This window comes from Anser brachyrhynchus (genome assembly GCF_964034855.1).
Source record: "Anser brachyrhynchus genome assembly, chromosome: 6".
Classification (NCBI taxonomy): domain Eukaryota; kingdom Metazoa; phylum Chordata; class Aves; order Anseriformes; family Anatidae; genus Anser; species Anser brachyrhynchus.
Window position 1 is genome coordinate 36946113 of NC_137700.1, and position 21250 is coordinate 36967362.

At 34.5% G+C, this 21250-nt stretch overlaps 1 protein-coding gene across 23 annotated transcripts in view; it reads left to right on the forward strand.

The window, feature by feature from the left end:
• Positions 1 to 21250, forward strand: part of ATRNL1 (attractin like 1) — a 519237-nt gene that overhangs the window by 169653 nt on the left and 328334 nt on the right. For all 23 annotated transcript variants that reach the window (XM_080597609.1, XM_080597608.1, XM_080597595.1 and 20 more), the window contains one exon: positions 12572 to 12665. In XM_080597609.1, the coding sequence (XP_080453735.1) occupies positions 12572 to 12665 (94 nt within the window). The remainder of the gene's footprint in view (positions 1 to 12571; positions 12666 to 21250) is intronic.

Here is a 21250-nt window from a genome sequence, read left to right on the forward strand (position 1 = left end):
GCTTATGATTGCTGTTGGAAAAGTGTGTGCTTGCACAGAACTGCTAGCTGACAGTGTAGTGGGTTGACCCTGGCCAGCAGCTAAGCATCACCCATATCTTAATATCTCAATATTGGCAGTAATTCTATTGCTTTCATTGATGAAATCGTATTACTTTCATTGGTGATAAAGTCCTGTGTGCTATTGGGTAGCCTCTTTTCTAGGATTGATGAATGAGTTGCTGTGCATTCTTATTTTTGTATTTTTCAGTTTTACATGGTATAAATTTTTTTTCAGGGATAAGGAGTATTCATGAGTTGTATACTGTATGTGCTCTCTTAGCTGTGTTTCAGTATGTGAAAAGTGTAAAGTCATTGGCTTCCAGAAGATGTTCACAGTGGAGCTAGGCAATTTTCAGCTGTCCAGAAATGTAATGATTTTGTTTGTTAGGTCCTGCTTCTTTTGTGTATTTCAGGATAAAATAAATGTGTGTCATTTAAGAAGACATGTTTACCTTGTGTTGAAAGAAATTTCAACAGTTCACATAGGTACTATGTGTAGGCTAAAAAGATGCTAGCGTCTGATTAAGCGTTGACAGTTCTAAGTTTAAGATGACATTTTCTGAATTGCCTTTACTTTATACTCAAATAAACATTTGACTACACCCAGAGTCTTGTCCCAAATGTAATAGAAATAAAGAAATAAGAAAAAGCAGGCATTTTGTTTGTCACTTCTCAGTCTACCATTCTAGATTTTTCTAGGTGCTGAGAAGGTTATGCTCTCTCTTGTTACCGTAACCACTCACAGCTTCTGTTTTATTCTCATAGTTCTAAATGCAGAGACTGCAGATCTAACTGATTTGCAGTCAGTTGGAATTTCCAGCATCTCTTTGTAATCCTTCTGCAGGAAAATCCTTCAAATATGTCCCTTGACAGTTGGTGAGCCTGACAGGTGACATGCAGCATGGTATTTTCCATCCTGCAATTTTACAGCATAAAATAATTTATTTTCTTATTTATTTATTTATTTATCTGGTTATATGCCTATCAGTTAAAATTAGATCAGAGATTGTACATCAGTCAGAGGTATGACAGACACTCCTGGTGTAACAGAAAGCCACAGAGTTACTGATTTGAATCCTTACGTGTGAACACGCCACCAGCAACATGAAAGAAGAGTAAAGAAATTGTCATTTTGCTCTGAAATGGTCATCCCTATCCGTAAGACTCTTGGAAACCTCCTACAGGCTGTTGAGAAAATAGTTTTTCAGGCATCACACAAATAATTTTCCAACTGTTAGAATGAGGATTCTCTTAAAAAAAACAAAACAAAAAAACTTTTGAAATGGCATTTCTGTTTGATTGCAGTTGATTCTGCCTTCATTTTCTGAGTGGTAAATGCAATACATTACAATGGAAGACCACATTAGTTATTTAAGTGAGGAAAAAACTTCACCCACAGTTGAATGCATTAAAAATCAGTAGTGTTTTGTACCTCCTAATGGCTAATACAGAGAAATGATTTGCTGACTTCTTTACATTTTGTGCCGTTTTTGTCTGATAAATTGTGCAAGACATTTCTCTTCCTTGGGCTTTTATCCTGAATGACCAAATACACACAAATAGTTGCAATCACCAGTTGTTGATTTTAGTTGTTTTTCTCTTTGGATTGGAATAATTTTTTGACATTTAAAGCCACTATGAATAGTTACTGAGTGGTTTAAATTGTTTTGCTTTTCATACTGCCTTACAATAATCTTTGATTTTTTTTTTCTGTTATAATTTGGGAAGTTATGTACTCTCTTTAGATAGAGGGAACAAATAGCAGTCTTTTAGCCAAAAACTTCCTTTCATCAAATTTTCAAAATTGGCAAGAGAGAGGCAGCTGTCTTTTTCAAGAAAATTTGAAAATAAAATATACTTTGCCTTTCATGTCTGAAAAAGTCTGCTTAAACACATCTCAGAGAGGACATGCAACAATGAAGGCATCCAAACTGATCAGTTTGTGTTTTTCCTTTAAAAAAGTTTGTGTTTTTCCTTAACAAAACAACAACAACAACATCAAAATCAAATAAAGCTCTGGTGTTTTAGCTTTTGCTAAATAAAATTTGTCTGCCACATCTGAAATTTCTTATTTTTCAGCAATTCTGGCTTTATCTTTTGTTTTCTTGTGAAAAGACTCTTCACAAACAAGAAAACAAAAGTAATTTAAGGAATAACATTTTTAATCTTACAGGTGTTTGAAAGAAACATCTCTCTAAATGTTTGCCTGCTTGAAGAACTGGTATTACACATGAGATACAGAGTTTAATTTTTGGCCTGAACTAACAAAACTCACAGCTGAATCCACTGTAAAATTCAATGTGAAAACTATTTATAACAACATATATTTTATTTAAAAATGAAATGAGTAAGTGGCAAGAATGAAAAGGAAAGTGATATATAGGACATGTTAAGCTTCTCCAAATAAAGTATGTTTAATAATGTTTTCATGTAGAATTTTTGAGTTTACTTATTCAAAGTGTAAAAGTTCATATTCTTCACAGATCAACATGGAGAAAATAAAATTGCTGATACTGTACTTTGAGTTCTCATGGAAAGATTATAGTATGGACTTCAGTAGGAAATACTGTCCATGGATATTATTCCTGGATGATCCCAAGAACACGCTATAAAAAATCTGTACTCTCATCCCAATAATATATTTATTTGGTATTGGCATGAAAGAGTCAGGTACAGCAAAATTCTTATTAATTTCTTAAGATTCTGTTCAGTTTATAATGGGAAAAAAAGTTCTCGTCTTTCAATATTAATCTTCTGGGTTCTGTTTTCATTACCTACTTGAATAAAACAAGTTATGGTTTTCCAACCTGTCTTTATAATATTAGTTGCTGATGACTAAAGACAGATTTAGTACGATTGCTTGAGAGGTATTTATTACAAAAATTAAAAATAAAAAAAAAAAAACAGTTCAATTTTCAGGATACATGCTTTAAATGGAAGAAATACAGATATTGCAGAGCTATGTTGCTCAAATGTAAAAATGGATTAAGAATAAATGCAAACCTTTACATGGAGAAGCTTTCTATAAGACTGTGTTGGTGTAACCATAATATGTTATAACCATATATGTTTCTGGAACAGAAAATCATCCTGTTTCTTGTTTCTCAGATAGTGTTTAGCACAGTATCCTTTATTTTAATTTTTATTTTATTTATAAATATGCTGCTTCTAGAATGTATGTATCAGTTCAAAAAGCTAAGGAAATTTCCCTTGTGCTTTTTAATTGTTTAACTGCATGACACTGCATTTTTTTTTTTCAGCAAAAAGAATAATCATCTTACTAGTAATCAGATGATCTTGGTAGGCTTAGGTCATGGTCAGGTGGTCATGCTCAGGTGAAACTGGCTGTGTTTTGCAGTGACTGTAAAATAGCAGAAAAGAAGTTAAAATCACATTTGGGTTTGGGTGAATTGCTCATTTTGAATGGGAACATGAGCATTCCTGTATCTGATGGGTTCTCCTTTCAAAGATATCCCATTGGTATGTGCCCATCAAAGAAGAGCATAGGATAGGATGCACTGCAACTGAGAAAACAGATTTGGTGCATATTGAAAAAATTACCATATTGTGAGGAGCAGCTAATGTTACTAAAATGGCTGCGTGGGTGATTGAGAATATTTGCCTTTTCCAGAACAATTTTTTATGCAGTATTGATATCGAAAAACAATGATCAATTTTTTATGAATATTGGGAATATCTGGCTTTAGGTGGTGATGCGTGTGTGCTATATATGTGACGTTCGTGGTTGCAGAATTTGTGCATATCCTAACTATATAATTCTTAAAGCTACGTCTATTTCTTCTATCTTTTCCTTCTGGCAAGTATATAACAATTATAGCATAGTATTGCATGAATATACATAGATAAGGTTTTTGTTTCTTGTGTGCCGTTACTGGACTATAAAAAATAAAATACTGTAAGACCAATGAGAGAGAAAACTCGAGATAAGCCATAAAAAATTAGACTAAAATTAATTATATGAGCTAATTAGTCTAATATGACTGGCTTATCTTGAAGGTTAATCATGCCACTATGAAATGATAGTTGCATTTGACCTGTGTGTACCTTTTGGAGTGTTTACCATTACTTTCTAATACCAGCTTTCTTTCAACACTTTTATTGCTCAGTACTTCACTGAAGTTCTTTAGCTTTATTTTAATGCTACTCAATTAGTAAGATTGCATAAGCATTGCTGAGCACATCTGTTTGCTTTTATAGTGTTTGTCTTAAAGATTGGATGGATGTATTTCTTATAAAGTAATTATTGAATGCTAACAGGGTATCAGGGGCTTCTAGTTGAATAAACACTTCTAGAAAAAAATAGATGACTGGGCAGTTTTGTTATGCTAGTAATGTAAAAACAAACACAAACTGGCTCAGAAGGGCAGTTCTCATATGAGTAGACTAATGGATTACATAAGTGAACATTTACAGTGAAACTGAGCATGACAATGTTGTATCTAATATGTTTAAACTTGCAATTTCATACTTAGTCTTGCTGCATGAGAAAGCCCGGACATCCTTTTTTGATACATCTTATGCCTTGCACATTAGCAAAATTAACAAAATAGTACACCTGAATATTTAATAGTATTATCATAGCTTTCCTTTAAAAAATAATAACAACAACAACAACAACAAAATCAGCAAGGTGTCTTAGAGGAATTTATCCATGTGTATCTACTGGTTTAATAATCTTTGAAGTAAACAAACATATTAAGTTAAAGTGCCATTAGTAGTGAGCTCTGTTTCAGAGAGAACTCACTCTTGCAGCTTTATGTTAGAGATGGGGGCTAAGCAATAAAAATGTTTTTAAATTCAATTGTCTAAAATGCGTACTTCATGGAAATGGTGATGGGTATTCTTTAGTTGTCAGCATCAGCAAGAACATTTATATGCTGACCTAGCAACTCAGAATCAATTTTGCCGTGGATTTATTATTTAATAAATTCTATAGGGTTGTGATTTTACAGCATGGATTTACTCTACTGGATTATATTGTTATCATAGAGTCTTTCTGTTTAATTAGAATCACCGTATTGTACAGAACAGCAGTGTGAACTGCTGTTTGCCTAAAACTGGAATGGAAATTGCTGGGGTGGTTTTTAGTTGTTGTTGCTGGTTTTAAAGCTCTAATGTGACTTGTGTTAATATTTAAAAATAAGATGACAAAAATAGGTTAAATTTGTATATTTTAAGCATATTCATAGGTTTTGTATCTTTTTAATATTTAATGATTTCTTCAAATGTTAGCAATGGCAGCTAAGTATTTAAAATAATTGCTTAAAGAAAATCATATATGTGTAATATAAATCTCAGTTGGAAAGGAGTTGCAGGTTTTTTTTTTTACTCAGACCTTGATTCATAATAATAGCTGCATCATTTGATACGTACTTATTTTAAAGAAAATTTCATATTTTTTGAGTTATAGAAGTTCTACACCAAGGTGTTTAATGGTGGAGTAAATAAAGATCCATCAGATGCTAGCAGTAATGTGGAAAAAGTCCTGAAGTTGAGCCCATTTCACTGTTTCTGTCCTAAGGAGCAACATGCATGTACAGTAGTGCACAGTTGCGCTGTTGCAACAGCCTTACAACACTTGTACTCATCTGTAGAGTGTAACATTTGTGGAAAAGCATCTAACACCTCTGCTCAAGGAGGGTCAACTGGAGCCTTCTCTAGGCTCCCCCTGAGCCTTGTCTTCTCCAGGCTGAATCCCAGCTCTCTCAGCTCTCCTAATAAGAAAGATGCCTCAGCCCCTTCATTGCCTTTGTGGCCCTGTTGCCATCTTCTGGTTTTGTTTCATTCCTATGAAATTATATTCATGGACTCCAGAGCCACTCTATGAAACAGACCAAACCATTATAGCAGGGGGATGATTGGGAGATTTGTTACAAAAGTCCACCCTATAGCTACAGTAAAATAGTTGACAAGGGTGGTGTTAATGGGATGTTAAATCTTGCCAGTGTCGGGGATCATTTCCAGCACCTACAGAGGACTGAATTTCTAAGGTATATCAATACCTTGAACATAAAGTTGATGAGAACTCGTTCTTAAAACTCACCCCGGAGGCAGTTTATATAATTTTGAGTGCTTTGAATCATGTTTCTATTTCCTGTATTCATGTTTCTTAGTTGTGATAGAGGTGAATAACTCAGTGGCTCCAAAATACTGCATCTAAAATTTAGAGTCATACTTTCAAGAAGAATTCCTTAGCTTATATAAATAAATTAAAAAAAAACACAAACAAAACAACAACAACAAAAAATACCATATGATATAATTCATGTAAATTTTCAAAGTTGATTTAAAGAATGTACACACATTTGGGGAGGAATTTGCAACATAAATGAAATCTCCATCAGAATAGAACATTATATTTTGAATTAATGATGTGTCCATATTCTGTTCCTCAATTTTTTTTTCATATATGAAGTATTAGAATAGTGACCATTCTAATTTTGATGCTTTTTTGGGGGGAACATAAGCACCAGTAACAAGTTTTTCTGAGTTTTGTGGATTATAATTTATTTTGGAAGGTTTAAGGTTAATGCTAATCTTGCCTAATAGATCGTTCTAAAATCCAGCAGAAGCTGACATTTATTTTGAGTCTCAAGCTTAACCTTATAATTAAAACCTCTTAGCACTGTGTGAATAATGAAATAGAGAATGACAGATGTACTTCTCTCCCATGAGAGAAGAAAGACATGATATGCTATCAATCCCTGTTGTATGCTAGAGGTGTGATTAATTATTTTACTTAAAATATATTACCCAGTCTTAACTCGCTGTTATTATTTAAAATAATATTGGTGTATTGGTATATAGATTTTTACTTTTATTTTAAATGAGAAGAAAATTCTGTATATTTCCATTTTAACCATTTGCTTCTCAGATACTCATTTCTGGATTCTGAATACTGAATATGACCACTTGAATAGGGAAAGAAATAGGGAATTTGAACAACAGTTAACACCATTAGAATATTACCTTATATTAAACTTGCTGTAAAGTTGAAGCAGGATTTCAAGCTATTCTCTGCACTGATTACTCTCAGGAGAGATTTGAGAGAGAATTAAGATCATTATGACTTCCTGAAAGTGTTCGAGTATGGTGCTGCTGTGAATGCTGGAATATGTACATACAGCAGTAGAGTCTGGTGTACCCTGCAGATAGATCTGTATCTTCTGTAGCATCTTGTTCCATGGTTTGCCTAGTGGAACACATCAAAAGTTATAATGGCAATGACACAACGAACAGTTTTCTGTGTTGATGGTTTGCTTTTCTTCTTTTTTTTATTTCCTATTTTTTGAGGCTAGGACCAAAAATTGCCTCCCTATATTTTATTTTCTTTTAATAAAGAAAAAAATTTCAGGCTTAGAATGCCTTTCCCTGCTCTGGAATAAGTGATGTTATCTTTCTATTTGTTTCCACTCCCCCAAACATGTTTTAGAGATTGCAGTATGAGTTTTCAAATGCTTCAGCATGTGCCTCACTTTGACTCCCAGTAGACATGTTTCCATTGGCTTCAGCAAGACTAGACTCAGAGCACAGCTGATGGTTTGAAAAACCTTTTTCTGTTTGTCTTGGTTAGGAAGCAAAAAAAAAAATCATTCTCAGAACAAGTCACTTGGACTCAATTGCTTTTAAGATGAGAGTAGTCTAGGAGTTTCCCTTTGTATGATCCATTAGCCACGATTTGCAGTGGAAAAGGTTTTGGGAGGTTTTCTTCTTCCTTTTGGATCCCTGTCTAGAAGCATAAAGATCATTTCTGTTTCTACATAATTTCTACTAACCCAGCAGATCTGTTTGTCTAGGTGTGCTTTGTGCTCTAATTTTAAGTCAGTGTCCCAAATGAAATATTTCTTGTTAAGAATTGGATATTATTTAAAGCATAATCATGATAGAGAATGTACCAACTGAATGTCACTTGAGAGATGTGGCAAGGCAGATTCACACTGTGCCTAGCTGAGCATCTGTAAGAAATACAATTGTTGTAGAACTCTAAGGCACAAAAATCGGAAATTTTCCTTGACAGTGTCTCAGATATGTTAATTGATGTGGCAGACAGACCCAGAAAATCAAAAGCAATAATGTGATCCTCCCACCACTTAACATTAAGTAGTGGGAGCCTAGGATTTTCAGTCAGAAATCTCTGCTTACCCCACTGTGCAATTCTACTCAGACTCTTAAACCTTTTATTAAATATAAATGAAAAAAAAGAGGGAAATATTTGTAGTGTAAAGTTTTAAGTAAAGCTTTCATTTTAACTCGTATTTCCTTTTTCTTTAGCTTTAGGGAGTTCTTACAAAGAAGAATCCTGTTAAGTATTTCTTTAAATCAATATTAAAGGTAACTGTCCTTTTTAGCAGAAAAAAAGCGACTTGATGCAAGCTTCAGCTGCAGCTGCTGCTGCTGGAATTTAAGCCTCATTCCTTGAAAACAAATGCATGGGCATTGAGGGAGGTGGGACCACATAAAAACAGACCATGTAAATTTCATTTCTTGTGCTGACTTCTACTAGCTGAGAATGCTTGCTTCATGTGCTTTAAAACTGATTCCAGGGTTTGGCATTTTTCTCCTAGCATTAGGCTGTGAAAGATATTGCTGTAGCTACAGTTTTGACTATAGAGTTACAGTCCTATCAGAAGAGAAATGTGTTCACTAAGAATGGTTAAACAGAGGGGTTAAAAAAAAAAAAGAAGCAGCAGGCTTTGAGTTCCACATGTATTTTCACTGATCTCAGACTCGGTACAGCTATGAGCTGCATTGCTTGGCTTTGTGGTCTGGACTTTTCTTAAAAAAAGCATGCATATATGTGTATATTGTAAACTTTTGTCTCACCTAACCTATACACAGGTATCTATACAGTACGCGATGAAAAATCTTCTTGAGGTAGGAGGTGCCTGGTTGAGCTAAATTTCAAACATCCTTTCTTGATAAAACAATAACAGGAACGCATTCTTGCCTGGATGTTTTCAGTATAAACGTGGAATTACGGGCAAGGATTTACTTAATGACCCAACATGTTTATGTGTACCAGCACTATCATTTTAGATTCTATAGCTTTTGACTTCAGGATTGCTTTACTTTGAAATCAAATGTTGCTTTAGGTTGCAGTTTACTAATTAGTAGGCATGGTTCATATTCCGAGTTCATAATTTCTTTTGTATTATTTGAAAGTCGGCCAGTGGAAAAAACCTGCAGTGTTGCACAAAGATAACGACATCTAAATTTTTTTTTCCACTGAATATTGTGTAATATTGTGCTGCTTGTACTGTTGCATTTGCTTGATAGCATGTATTCACATTTACTTCAGTAACAGCAGGTAAAGCTTATATGCATTTTGTTCTCTAAATTATTTCTCACATGGAGGTCCACAGATCAGTAGGAATCCACTTTTCAATAAGACTTCCAAGCCTGAGATAAATTAAATTATGCATTAAACAGAAGTTGTCCAGATGACATTTTAAAAATAATGTAAAAGTGATTAGCTCATGATGGCCTTTTTCAAGGTATTGTCCAGGGAACAGTTAAATTACTAGGAACTCTATCAATAAGAGTAATTGCTGTTCATCTTGTAATAGAAGAAAATTAGCTGCTGAGCTAATCAGAACTAAGCTTTTCATTGACAAGGAATCCAGAACACAAGGTTCTGAGTCTTCTTACTCCTCCTTTCTTCTCCTTTTCTATTCATGCTAATATTAGCACCATATATGCTTCATATATGTGTCATGAGAATGTAGGTTATGTGGAGCAGCTGTGTCAGTGTTCTTGGGGAGAGAGACTGAGCTATGAAAGTATCCTTTATGAACATACCCTTTATTTGTATATATTATTAATACACAGAAATCAAAATTTAGACACGACTCCGTGGGAAAATAGGTTCTATCAGTTATTTATCTTTAATGGTTCTCAAGTATAAATCCAGGATACTCTAGAGGTAGGGACAGAATGCAGTGACCAAAGCATGATGCACTTTAAAATGGAAAGGGAAATCTCGCTGATTGGAGAGCAGTGTATCTGTTGGACTCCTGTGTGAGCAGGCACATAGTACACTAAAGTGCACTATATAGATGCTGGTTTGATTTAGATGTCCGTGGGGATAAGTGGTACTGAAAAGTTTGCTTTATCAGTAATTTTGTGCACTGGGCAGGACGTCATGTAGAAGGGAATTATTTCGTTCTTTCAGAAAGTCTCATATGGCTACGTCTAGTACTTTTGCAATGTATACTTCCTTTTATGATTTTTTTCATGATAATAAAGATGCATAGTATCCAAATGATTTTATAATTGAGTGTTTAAATACTGTTGCTAAATAAAAGCTACTCTAGTAAAGGAAGTTCCACTTCCACATTTGTGATGTACTTCATATAAAGTTAGAAGTAGCTGTAAGAGTAATAATTAACGTTGGTTGGCAATAGCTTCTGTATTTGTCAACATATTGACAGCTTTTGGAATATTTTCTGAAATGCAGCCTTTTAGCTACCTTAGTTTTTATGCTGTCTTGTAATGGTGCTTCACTATTAATAGCAAATAACCATAAGTAGAATGATCTGTTAGGAATATATTTGCTTTTCATTGATAGTGTAGCAAAGATTTTACGCAATTAAAATTAACTTTTGAGAACAGGCTGAAAGTGTCTAAATAGTCATTCCATGAAAATGTAGAGAGGAAGACATGAATGGATTTAGGAAAACATAACTAATTAAAGAGGAGTAAAACTTCAATGAACATCTGTTTTGAAGGGTCGAGATTATACTTTGAGTATACTTACCTGTGAAGAAGAAGTGAGATGGGTTCAGATAATTTTATACGTCTCATATGCAGGCTGTAAGAAGTGTTTTAAAACTCATGTAATTTTTGTGGATGGATGGCTTACTGCATGTCATGCATCCATACCGTGAATAGTAGTAACTGCAAATATCACCTTCACCAAGGACTCTGCAAATATCACCTTCACCCAGGACTCTGAGTTCTTCCTATATTCGTCTGGGTCCTGTTTTACTTGGTGACCACAATTATGACTGAGGCGGAAAAGCAGCTCCAGAATGCTTCTCAAAAGGGAAGCCCTAGACAGTTTAAATCTCTAGTACCTCTTTAATAAGAACTCGTCCTTTAGCTACAGCTGGCTATTTAACGAGTTTGGAAGGCTGAACAAATCATACAATTCCTGGCATTGAAGAATTTTGTCAGTGATACTTTATGCATTATTGTGGTTCTAGTCTGACTTGCCTTTTTTTTCCTTTTTATTTTTAGGTTGGGGTAGAGAGATGATAATGTGTGTAGTATGGGACACTGCCACAGAAGTATTCATTGTGTATTATCCTTTATAAGTAGAAAAGGAACAGTAAAACTCAATTCCTATGATAGAAATTAAAAACTAGATTTCAATATTAAGATTAATAAGTGGAAAATAAACTTCTGTTATATATACAGGTCACTACTTAGTATTATATCTACTCCCAAGCAGGAGCCCATGTATTAAATCTTTTATCTTAGTTGTAACGAAAACTTCAATGAAAGCGTAATATGATCATCAATGTAGGTTCAGAATTGCTTTGTATTAAAGAAAGACTTTAACTATAGTGTGATTAACAGCAGATCATTATTCCAGTATGAGGTGGGGATTTAATGACATATTTACCAGAGGGAGATTATTAAGTTTTGTATGCATGGGTAGAAAAGAGGGACGACTGCCTAAACAAAGTAGTCATTCCTATAAACATGGGAAAGAAAAGAAAAAAAAGAGAGAGAGAAAAAAAAGACTTGAGATGGGAATCCATCAGGCAACAAGAGTGGCAGTGGAGAGACCACGGTGGAGAGATTTACTTTAGCCACTGAGTTTAGAAAGAATGACAGTAGAGTGGAGTAATGATGTCGATCCCCTCCAGTTCCCTTCCAAGTTTCAGGATTTTATTTTATTTCTTTAAATTCTAGAATATTCTTATTGTGGACCCATAGTTATCGTATTAACTATAGTTAACATACGATGTGTATTGGTATAGTATTAACTCAGCCTTTGTTCAAATGGTTTCAAAGCATTCTTTTTCTTCTCTCTTGCCAAAATTAAGAGTTCCAGATACATTAGACATTTTAGAAAGCATCTGTAATGATACTTTCTGTAGTTAGACATTTGAAACTAATGCAGTCTTGACATTGCTTTTGCCATTGGTCAGGATTTCATCCCATATAGACAAGATGTATTAATAATTTTCTATGCTGCATACTAAGGCATGTTGAAATTGTAGACTGTAATGGCTCTTCTTAAACTGCTGTGGTTTATATTGTCAATAATCTGAGGTGGAGAGCACCTATTGACACATGCAGAGTTCTTTACAGAAAATAAACAAATTGATGTGCTAGTACAGTGTTCTTCAAAGAAGATTGCAATTGAAGTAATAATATTTTTTAAAAATACTGCTTGTAGGAAATGTCTTAGGATACAGCATTAATATCCATGAAAAATCCTTTGGTTATAAAGTGTAATATACGTGGATAAATCTTACTTTTCTCATTTGTTTTTGTAGCTTGCACGTGCAGTGGACATGCAAATATTTGTCACATGCAAACAGGAAAATGTTTCTGCACAACTAAAGGAATCAAAGGAGACCAGTGTCAACTGTGAGTACAATTGAATGTAGCCTGAAATTATTGTAAATCATTCCTAGTGTATAGTGTTTTTTTCTTTTTTTTTTCCTTTTGTTTTTGGTTCTGGATTTTGTGATTTATCTGACAATGTTTTAGTGATTAATCTAGTGTTTCCTGCATTTCTTAGGGAAGTTCAATATTATTTAGTGTTTTCTTAAAGAGTGACATCAGAAATATCAGAAACATTTTGCATATGCTACAGATTAAAAAAAAATATTGTAAAAAGAAGTAGCTGCAGGACTACCTGTTGTCTTTTTTTTTTTTTAATACACTTGGTGGATTCTAAGTTAAAAATGTCTGCAAAATAGGTAATTATATTCAATATGTTTGTCACATATCTTCATCAGGATCTACAATAATTAGATTTTTAGCATTTCGGAAACATGTTTAGGTAGACAGTATTTTAGAAAATTTTCCACATCATTAAATACAGAACATGGGATTGTATAGACTTGTCATAGAAAGTACAATTTATTATTTTTTTTTAATACTGAGATAGCATATTGTCTTTGTTTAGACGAGGAGTTTGCAAGCTGAAGAATAACTTTAAGCATAAAAAATAGGAGGAATAAGAACAAGGAATAACTGAAGTGAAGTAACTTGTTAACAACTCCCTAATGTTAACTATGAATAGCCTTGTATTTTTGTTTCTTTCAGTTCATTCTGTCCTGTACATCCAATAACTATGATTTTTGTACCTTAAAGTTATAAACCTTTTAGGATTACAGTTATTTTAAACAGTATCTGTCCCCCAAATTGTCCTAGCAATTTTGGTTGGAACTAGGGAAAAAGGCTAATAAAGCTAATTCCTCTCCAGCAGGGAGAAGGGTGTATTCTAACTGACATGAGGCATATGAGACACTTTCACTGGATTTGCAGATTCATCCTTGATACACTTAATTAACTGGCTTGCATTCTAGCCTTAACACCTTGCTTGATAGTAGAGTAGAGTCAAGGAACAAAAATACCCGATGCAGAGGCTATGTGTTTATTCACAAGAACGAGCTGTGCTGACAGGTATACTCTTTAGGTCATACTTCTGGGACTTTGTGTCTAGCTAATTGGAGACTCAGGATGAGAAAGGAAACGAAGACAAAAGCTGAAGAGTTGCATTTTCTTGAAACTCTGAGTTAAATCTTCACTGATAAGTTACATTTTTTTCTCTTTTTGTGTCCAAACACTCAATCAGTTCTAGATGTTAATGATTACCAGTGTGCAGCATGGGAATGTTTTTGCCATTTTGCCTGTATACAAGGAATGGAAAAAAAAATAAAAATCTACTCCTGTATTCATCATAAAACTCAAACAACAGGAAGGAGTTTCTTTGCTCATAATAATCGTTATTACCATTAAGCCTAAAGCACTTATTGTAGGTCTCTTTGTCTTGTGTCTGTCTTCTGTCTCATCATCAGCTTCTCTGGTCTGACTGGAAACTTTTAGAAAAAAGTTGCATACACTTGGTTGCATTGCTCAGATGTATTGGTGTACTGTCCTGAGTTTGTCATAAAATATTCTTATATTACATTTATTAAACAAGAGAGGAGGTGGTTCTGGTGGTGGATTTTCCTGTCTTGGTCAAGAGTTACAGCAATTCCACAACATGGAGAAGAGTTTTGAATTTTGACTTTTCCAGAGTAAACTTTAAACTGCAATTTCAGACTGAGATTCTCCAATTTTGTCTCACGTAATACATTCTTCTTCCTAGTTTCTTACATAGATCAAATGCTTATCCAGGGCAAGCTGTGGTACTGAAGCTTTGGAACTCCAAATATTTTCTTTTGGACAAATAAACTCTGTAATGAAGCTATTTTCAAATTGGTATTGGCTGTGATCAAATTTCAGTTGGTGAGCTTCACATCTGTTCGGTTCATAGACAAATATTAGCATAAAAATTGAATTTCTTGGCTTAAGTCCTTTCCTACTGCTATTCTTTAAAAAAGTCAGAAAAAATACAAAAACAAACTAAAAAGACTGTGAAGACTGTATACTTTATGACAGCACATGTAGAAAGAGACCAGCTTTTGTTATAGTCACTATGAATATATTACAACACTACCTAGGATAATGTTTCAGTACTATAGACTAACTGTTAAGACCACTGGATTTCCCCGAGGAAAGCTGGTAACCAAAAATTTAGATTTTTAGTACATATCATCAAACAATACGCTAAGGATTTGTTATTTTACTCTTATACTTGGTTTGAGAAAGTGGGAAACTATTCATATCTGAAAGTTTCAGTCAAATGTTATTTTTGAATTATTGCCCTTAGAATATCAAAAGATGAGGAACATAAATAGGTCACTCCTGATCTGGTCCTATACTGCTGTATAATTTGTAAACATCATATGAAGAATGTGAACGTAATCAAATTCATATTATATCTAAAAAATACAAAACTATTTTCTCTGTGAAAATTATCCTTACATTCAACACCTGTTTTGAAAGTCCCATATTATATTGTCAGAGTACATACACTGGTTTTATCTGGAAGGTAAGGATGATTTTAAGTCTGCTCAGTGCTTTACTCATATTTATTACTTTATTATATTCTGCATAAATAATCTAGAAATTGATTCAAGTGAAGTGTGAATACTGTTCTCCATAGCTCTGTATAAAATGCTTTTTTGCCACTCATTAGATAGGCTGTTGTGCAATCTCAGCAGCAAACCTATAACCTTGTGATTTCTAAAATAAGGATTTCTGTGAAAATTTGAAACTCTAGCTGTTCGGTGTGAAAGTTAGATTTATATTCCTGTCAAGAACCCTATTGATTAGAAAGTCTTAGCTGCAGGGCTGTATGTTATCTCCCTCTTTCCCTCCCTTTGTCTCTTCCTCCCTCCCTCTTGTGCTTTTATAGCTGCACCCATGTGCAGTACACACCATGCCTTAGGGGCAGAGGTTTTAGGAAATCAAGGAGACCCCCAACACGTGCTTTTCTCCAAGTGAGAGCTGCAGTAATCTGTAGAGAAAACAAGTAGTTTCTTGTCTTGGGACTGGCAAACTGTCTGCTCTCACTGACTGCTTTTTTTTTTTTTATTATTATTTATTAGTATTTTTCCCCTCAACTCTCAACTTAAAAACAGTCTTAATGTTGCTTGTCTTCTTGAAGGCTCTCATATATATATATATACATATATATATATACACACATATATATGTATATATTTTACCCATTTCAAAGTTGTCTTAATCTCTGAATTGTGCTGTTGCATACCACAAAGCACAGTGCATTTTAAATCAAAATTATTGGTCTAAAGCATTTCATAGGATACACTTAAATTCTGTTTTACAATGTCTCTTTAATGACATGTGATACAATTTTTTTTCAAAATATAAATATTTATATTTCCTTTAAGTAGGTAATTTCAGTTGATGAAAAACTGTAGTGTTCTACCAGTCAAGATAACCTAACTTGAATGCTTTGATTATTTAATGTAACTAGATTATAAACCAACATAAAAAGATATGAAGGAAAATTTTTCTTAATTTTAATAATGAATGCACATTAATAACAAGCGGAAAATAATATTGTCTTTAAACATATTTTAAAGTGCAAACTATTACTTTAGAGTAAGTATGTAAATATTATATTTACTTAATTGTCAGTAATATTTGATTTGGTCTGTTCACACTCTCATTGAACTTGGTCTACAGAGGCTTCAAAGTTTCCAGAAGTTTGAGTGTATTCCTATGCAGGTTTATATACAGAGAGAAGTTTTCAGGAGTGGGCCTATGGAAGGAATATGCTATAGGAAAATTTCAAAGTTAAAATTTTGCCATTACATGAGAGGACTTCTACTGTAAGAAAAATAGAAAAATTGCAGAGTGAATAGAGTAGTTGCATCACTCTTTTGAGAAGTTTCAGTATGTCTGGGCTCTCCCTCAGAGACAGCTTTCAGCTGTAGATATCTGTAGCTTTTGTTATCCCTTGTAAACCTGTGTAAATATAGTCAAATTATGAGCTTATGAAAATCTAATGTTACAAATGCTTGGTGGAAATTTTTCACCGTAGTGAAATTTCAGTGAATTTTTTTTTGAAGCTTAGTGAATTTTTCAAATTCTTCAGTCTTTACTGTAACATTTATTGCATTGTGTTTCACAATTACAGCCATTGCCATAATTCTGGGGAAGGAATCAAACTCTTTTGTTAAGTACTTTCCACTCTGGCAGTTCTTAGGATGTTGGATCTTTTGCCATTTGATCATATTGCTCTGTTACTTTTACATATAGGATGGTGTTTGGCATGAGGTTGTTTTCTCCTTGTTCCTGCTGAGTCCAGGCTTTGAGTTTTCCACATAATGGAAAACTTACTGTCCTTTCCATACTTATGTGTATTACTCCATTAGCTATTATGTTTCAAGAAGAATTCCAGCAAAATCTGGCATGTAGATCCTGGTGAGTTTAGTGACAGCCTCTGTTCTTATCTAACACTGAAAATTTTATCTTGCTTCTGTGAGGAGAAGCCCTCAGCTAGTTCTTGAACAGCTAGATTATTAGGCTTCTAAGGAGAACAATAAAATAAAACTCCCACTTCAACATTAAATATGTTTAAAACATACTAATTTTCTGCTCTACATGTAGTAACTACTGCCAGATCTATTAAGGACTTGAGATGCTCTTTTCGTTTTTTTTTTTTTTTTTAATTATGTTTCTGGCATCAAATCATTTTTATTTAAATCGTAGCTTTCATTTAAACAATATTTCTAGTATCAAAGCTTCAGAACACGACCCAGATGTACTCTAATGTCTTAAAAACTCACAAGGCAAATACCAGGAACTAGAAATATTTGAGATAGTATTTAATCTAAAATTTGAAGGAAAATAAAGCTTGTGCTTTGGAAGGGGCTTTGTGCAGTATTTTTAATGGGTTTTGGCAGTACTGTATGTCACTATCAGCTTTTTTATTGATCTTTCTCACTGCAGTAGGTTCACATCCTGTTCTTCAGCAGAGTCAGTGCACGATGTGTAAAGTTCAGGAAGCTCTCTGGGACCTTTGAGTTGTGGGCCCTGTAGATATGAAACAACACTTTTCGTTAAGAATTGTTACATTGCAAACATTACAATATATCTGGAAATTTGTCTAGCTGTAAAACTGGAGAAGAACTGGAATTTGAATGTCCTGTATTATTCCTAGTAAGCAATAATCTTAGTGAAGAAACAAAGAGGAGCTGGTGGTTAAGGGAGCAGCTGCGGACACTTAGCCAAGAGCTTTGTAGGTTGGTTCTTTATTGTGGGTCAGTTGTGAATGTGTTAAATCCAGAGAACACTGCAATATCGATATGCAATATAAAACTAGTTATGTTAGCTTTTGGCACAAGACATCTTGCTGAATTAAAAATGGTACGTGTGATTTGCTTAGGTGTTCCATTCTGGTGAAATATGCTTTTTATCTTTCTGACTTCAGTATTAATTGTCTGGAAAAATGGGAATGGTTTGGGGGAGAGAGAATTCTTCATTCATGGGGATAAAGTCATTTTGCTCTTGGCTTTTAAGCTGGCTCTTTAAGAAGTAACTGAGTGTTACACATATATACATACATTCTGTATAAAACCTACATATATATGTATGGCTTTTGTTTTAGCAAGCTTGCCACAGCAGAATCTACTCACTGCTAGGTTTTGGTTGTTCTCAAAGATATATATATTTTTTAAAATATTAATTATTTCCTCTTAAGTCTACCTCTGAAAAATACAAACTGAAGAACAAAACAGACTTTCTTTACAACTTTCTAGGCATTCTTGGCTGTAAAAAAGGAATGCAGGCAGTGCATGTTTCTTGTGCCCAACCAGTTTATGTTAGTCTGCATGCCGGATATAGCGTTAACTAATATCTTTTTTGGTTTCCCATTTGAAAAATATCTGCTGATGGATTTTCTTTCAATGTAAGTCAATCAAAACACTTTGTTTTCTAAGATAAATAATAAATAATTGTTCGTCCTGTGCCATGACCATACCACTCAGTGACTGTCATTTAAAGAGTCTGATTTGCTTTGTGCAGAATGTATCAGTGAAATGGGGAAGAGGGGAGGCTGCCCAAGTCTTTCAGAGACGACATGCCAGTGAGAGACCTAGATTCAGTTCTGTTGTTCAGGATGCATCTGGTATAAAACAAACCTTCTTTATAAGTAGTACTAGTAATTTTTAGTGTCAAGCATTGCTACAGTTCTGATTGTCTAAGGATGTAGGCAAGGCAAAGCTTCTACCTATTATTTTTGTTAGAGTAGCACAGCTGACAAGAATAGACAAGCTTACAAGCTCTTTAGGTCTGAAATAGAACTGTAAGGATTTAAAGCTAAACACAAATTAAGGACAATTATTCTGCCTTTAATTAGTTATGTATCATTTGGGTCTGGTTTGGGATGAATTTAGGAGTGGGTAGGATGATAATGTTTACTGTTATACTGGAGAAAGAAACAGTTCCCTAACTGTTAGAAAGATAGATACCTAAGACGGTATCTATGATACCTGGTATACAGTGAATTTGTGGCCTAGCTTCTGTTTTTGTTTTTAGAAAGTGATTGGTAGATGCTGAGGATATTGCCATGATGCCTAAAAGAGGGGGGAATGGCTGCATGGCTTGAGTTGCCTTTACATGCTGCATGGGGCAAATGTTAAAGCAGACTGGCACATATCTGCACAGCACAACACTTTGTCTTGGTCTAAGAAAGAGCCAAAAGGAGTTGCTAACTCCACCCCCCACCCCCACCCCCCCAACCGTTGAAAGTGATGCTGGGGCTGTGCTGCACTGAATCCTTTAGGTTGTGCAATGAAAGCAGTTGTGCTTCTCTGGGTCCACGACTAGAACTTCAGTTAAGAGCTAGCAAGGCTAAGGCTTATGAAAAGTAATTTAAACCAAAATCAATATATACAATTATTACGAAGCACCTAACCCAGTGGGAAAGATGCATGCAGTTATGCCATCTCTTGGCACTGCTTCTATGAGAGGATGTAAAAGGAGACGAACGTTTCTTGTAAAATGGCTGACATAAATCTCTGTTAGAATTCCAGAAGAAACTTGTGGGAGGTTGCTGGTAGTGCAGACCAGCTTTTTTTCCAACATGCATTTCTCCCAATCAGTTCTCTTTCCTAATCTGAATGAACCAAACGTCCCTTTAGTCTATTATTTCTGCCCAAATACAATTTTGGGATTCCCATAAGTCATAAATGAATAGATCCCATTTGATTATCATGGCCACTAACTCTGCCAGCCACTAATGAAATTATTCCATTCTTTTCATGGTGCTGTGGTTGGACTATAACTCTGTTGTTCACAGCAGCCTTAACAAATCTTGCAGATCATAAATTGTCTTGTATAGGATAATATGTGAAATACTTTAGCAAACTACATTTTGCTGCTCTGTATTAATGAACATCAGTGCCTCAGTGTAGTCAAACACCGGGTACCTAACCATTTTACATCTTCAGTATTCACTATACCTGCTGTCAGATTCTAGCTGTTTTTCAGACAATAACAGCTGCTCTACCTGATGTTTTGAATGTTTCACACCTGCTTGGTGAGTATTCCGACCCAGCCATTTCTGTCCAGAGAAACTGTGTGCTGGCTGAAGTCCAGTAAATATTCTGAATCTGTAACTCCCAGTTGTCAGAAACACACCTCGGCAATTTTACAGACCACTAAGAAACTCTACAGCCTTGTTGTCCGTGGGCACCTGACTGCTACCTGTTTGTTCTATGGGTAGCTGTGGCACTCATTCTGTTTTTGGGATTTCCACTCTATACCCTGGGAATCTAACAATTAGGTGGTGAGATAAAAAGCTTTACTGCACATGTCTCTGTGGATTTGGGCTCTGATCTATCCAGTTTTGATGCTCTTTTTGTTCCATTGTGTCCTTCTTAAGAAGACAGTGAAGTTGCAGTGTTCTACCTATGTAGTTGTCTCTTTCTGAAGTCTGTTAAATCTTTCTTTACACCCTTTAAGTTAACTACTGTAAGTTAACTACTGTAGATTTTAAGAGTTAAAAATCCTAAATCTCAGATGGCAATGTTTCATCCTCTTCTTAACACAAAACCACACTTTTAACCTCAGATTTTAAACGTATTTGGTGCAGGAAAGACAGGAGAGAAACAGTGATACAGATTTGCCATAGAGTTGTTTGTGCCTTTCTACTGCTTTGGTTATAAACTTAGGGATCACTTTATAGATGGAAAATGAAGTAATTGATGACTTTTCTGGCTACTCATCCTGCTGTCATCAGGAAAAATCCTTCTACTGAATTGACGCTGACAAAAACAGATATTTGAGGGGATCTGTCTTTGAAATTTTTTATATATACTGGTAAATAGTAACTGATTAAATTCAATGTATGTTATTTTATATTATCCACATTGTTATTATTGCTGAATACTGCTACCAAAGTCAACTTTGGACAATTAACTATGGAGCAGAATGGAGCAAAGAGATATTACTGAATAAGAATTAAGAATTAAGAAGAGTTTTTTTCCAAAGATTTAAGAGTAAACACTCCTAGTAAACTTTATGGAGGGCAAAGCTTTTTCAAGGTGGAAAATAAATGTTACTAGTAGCGTTTTTTATGGGCT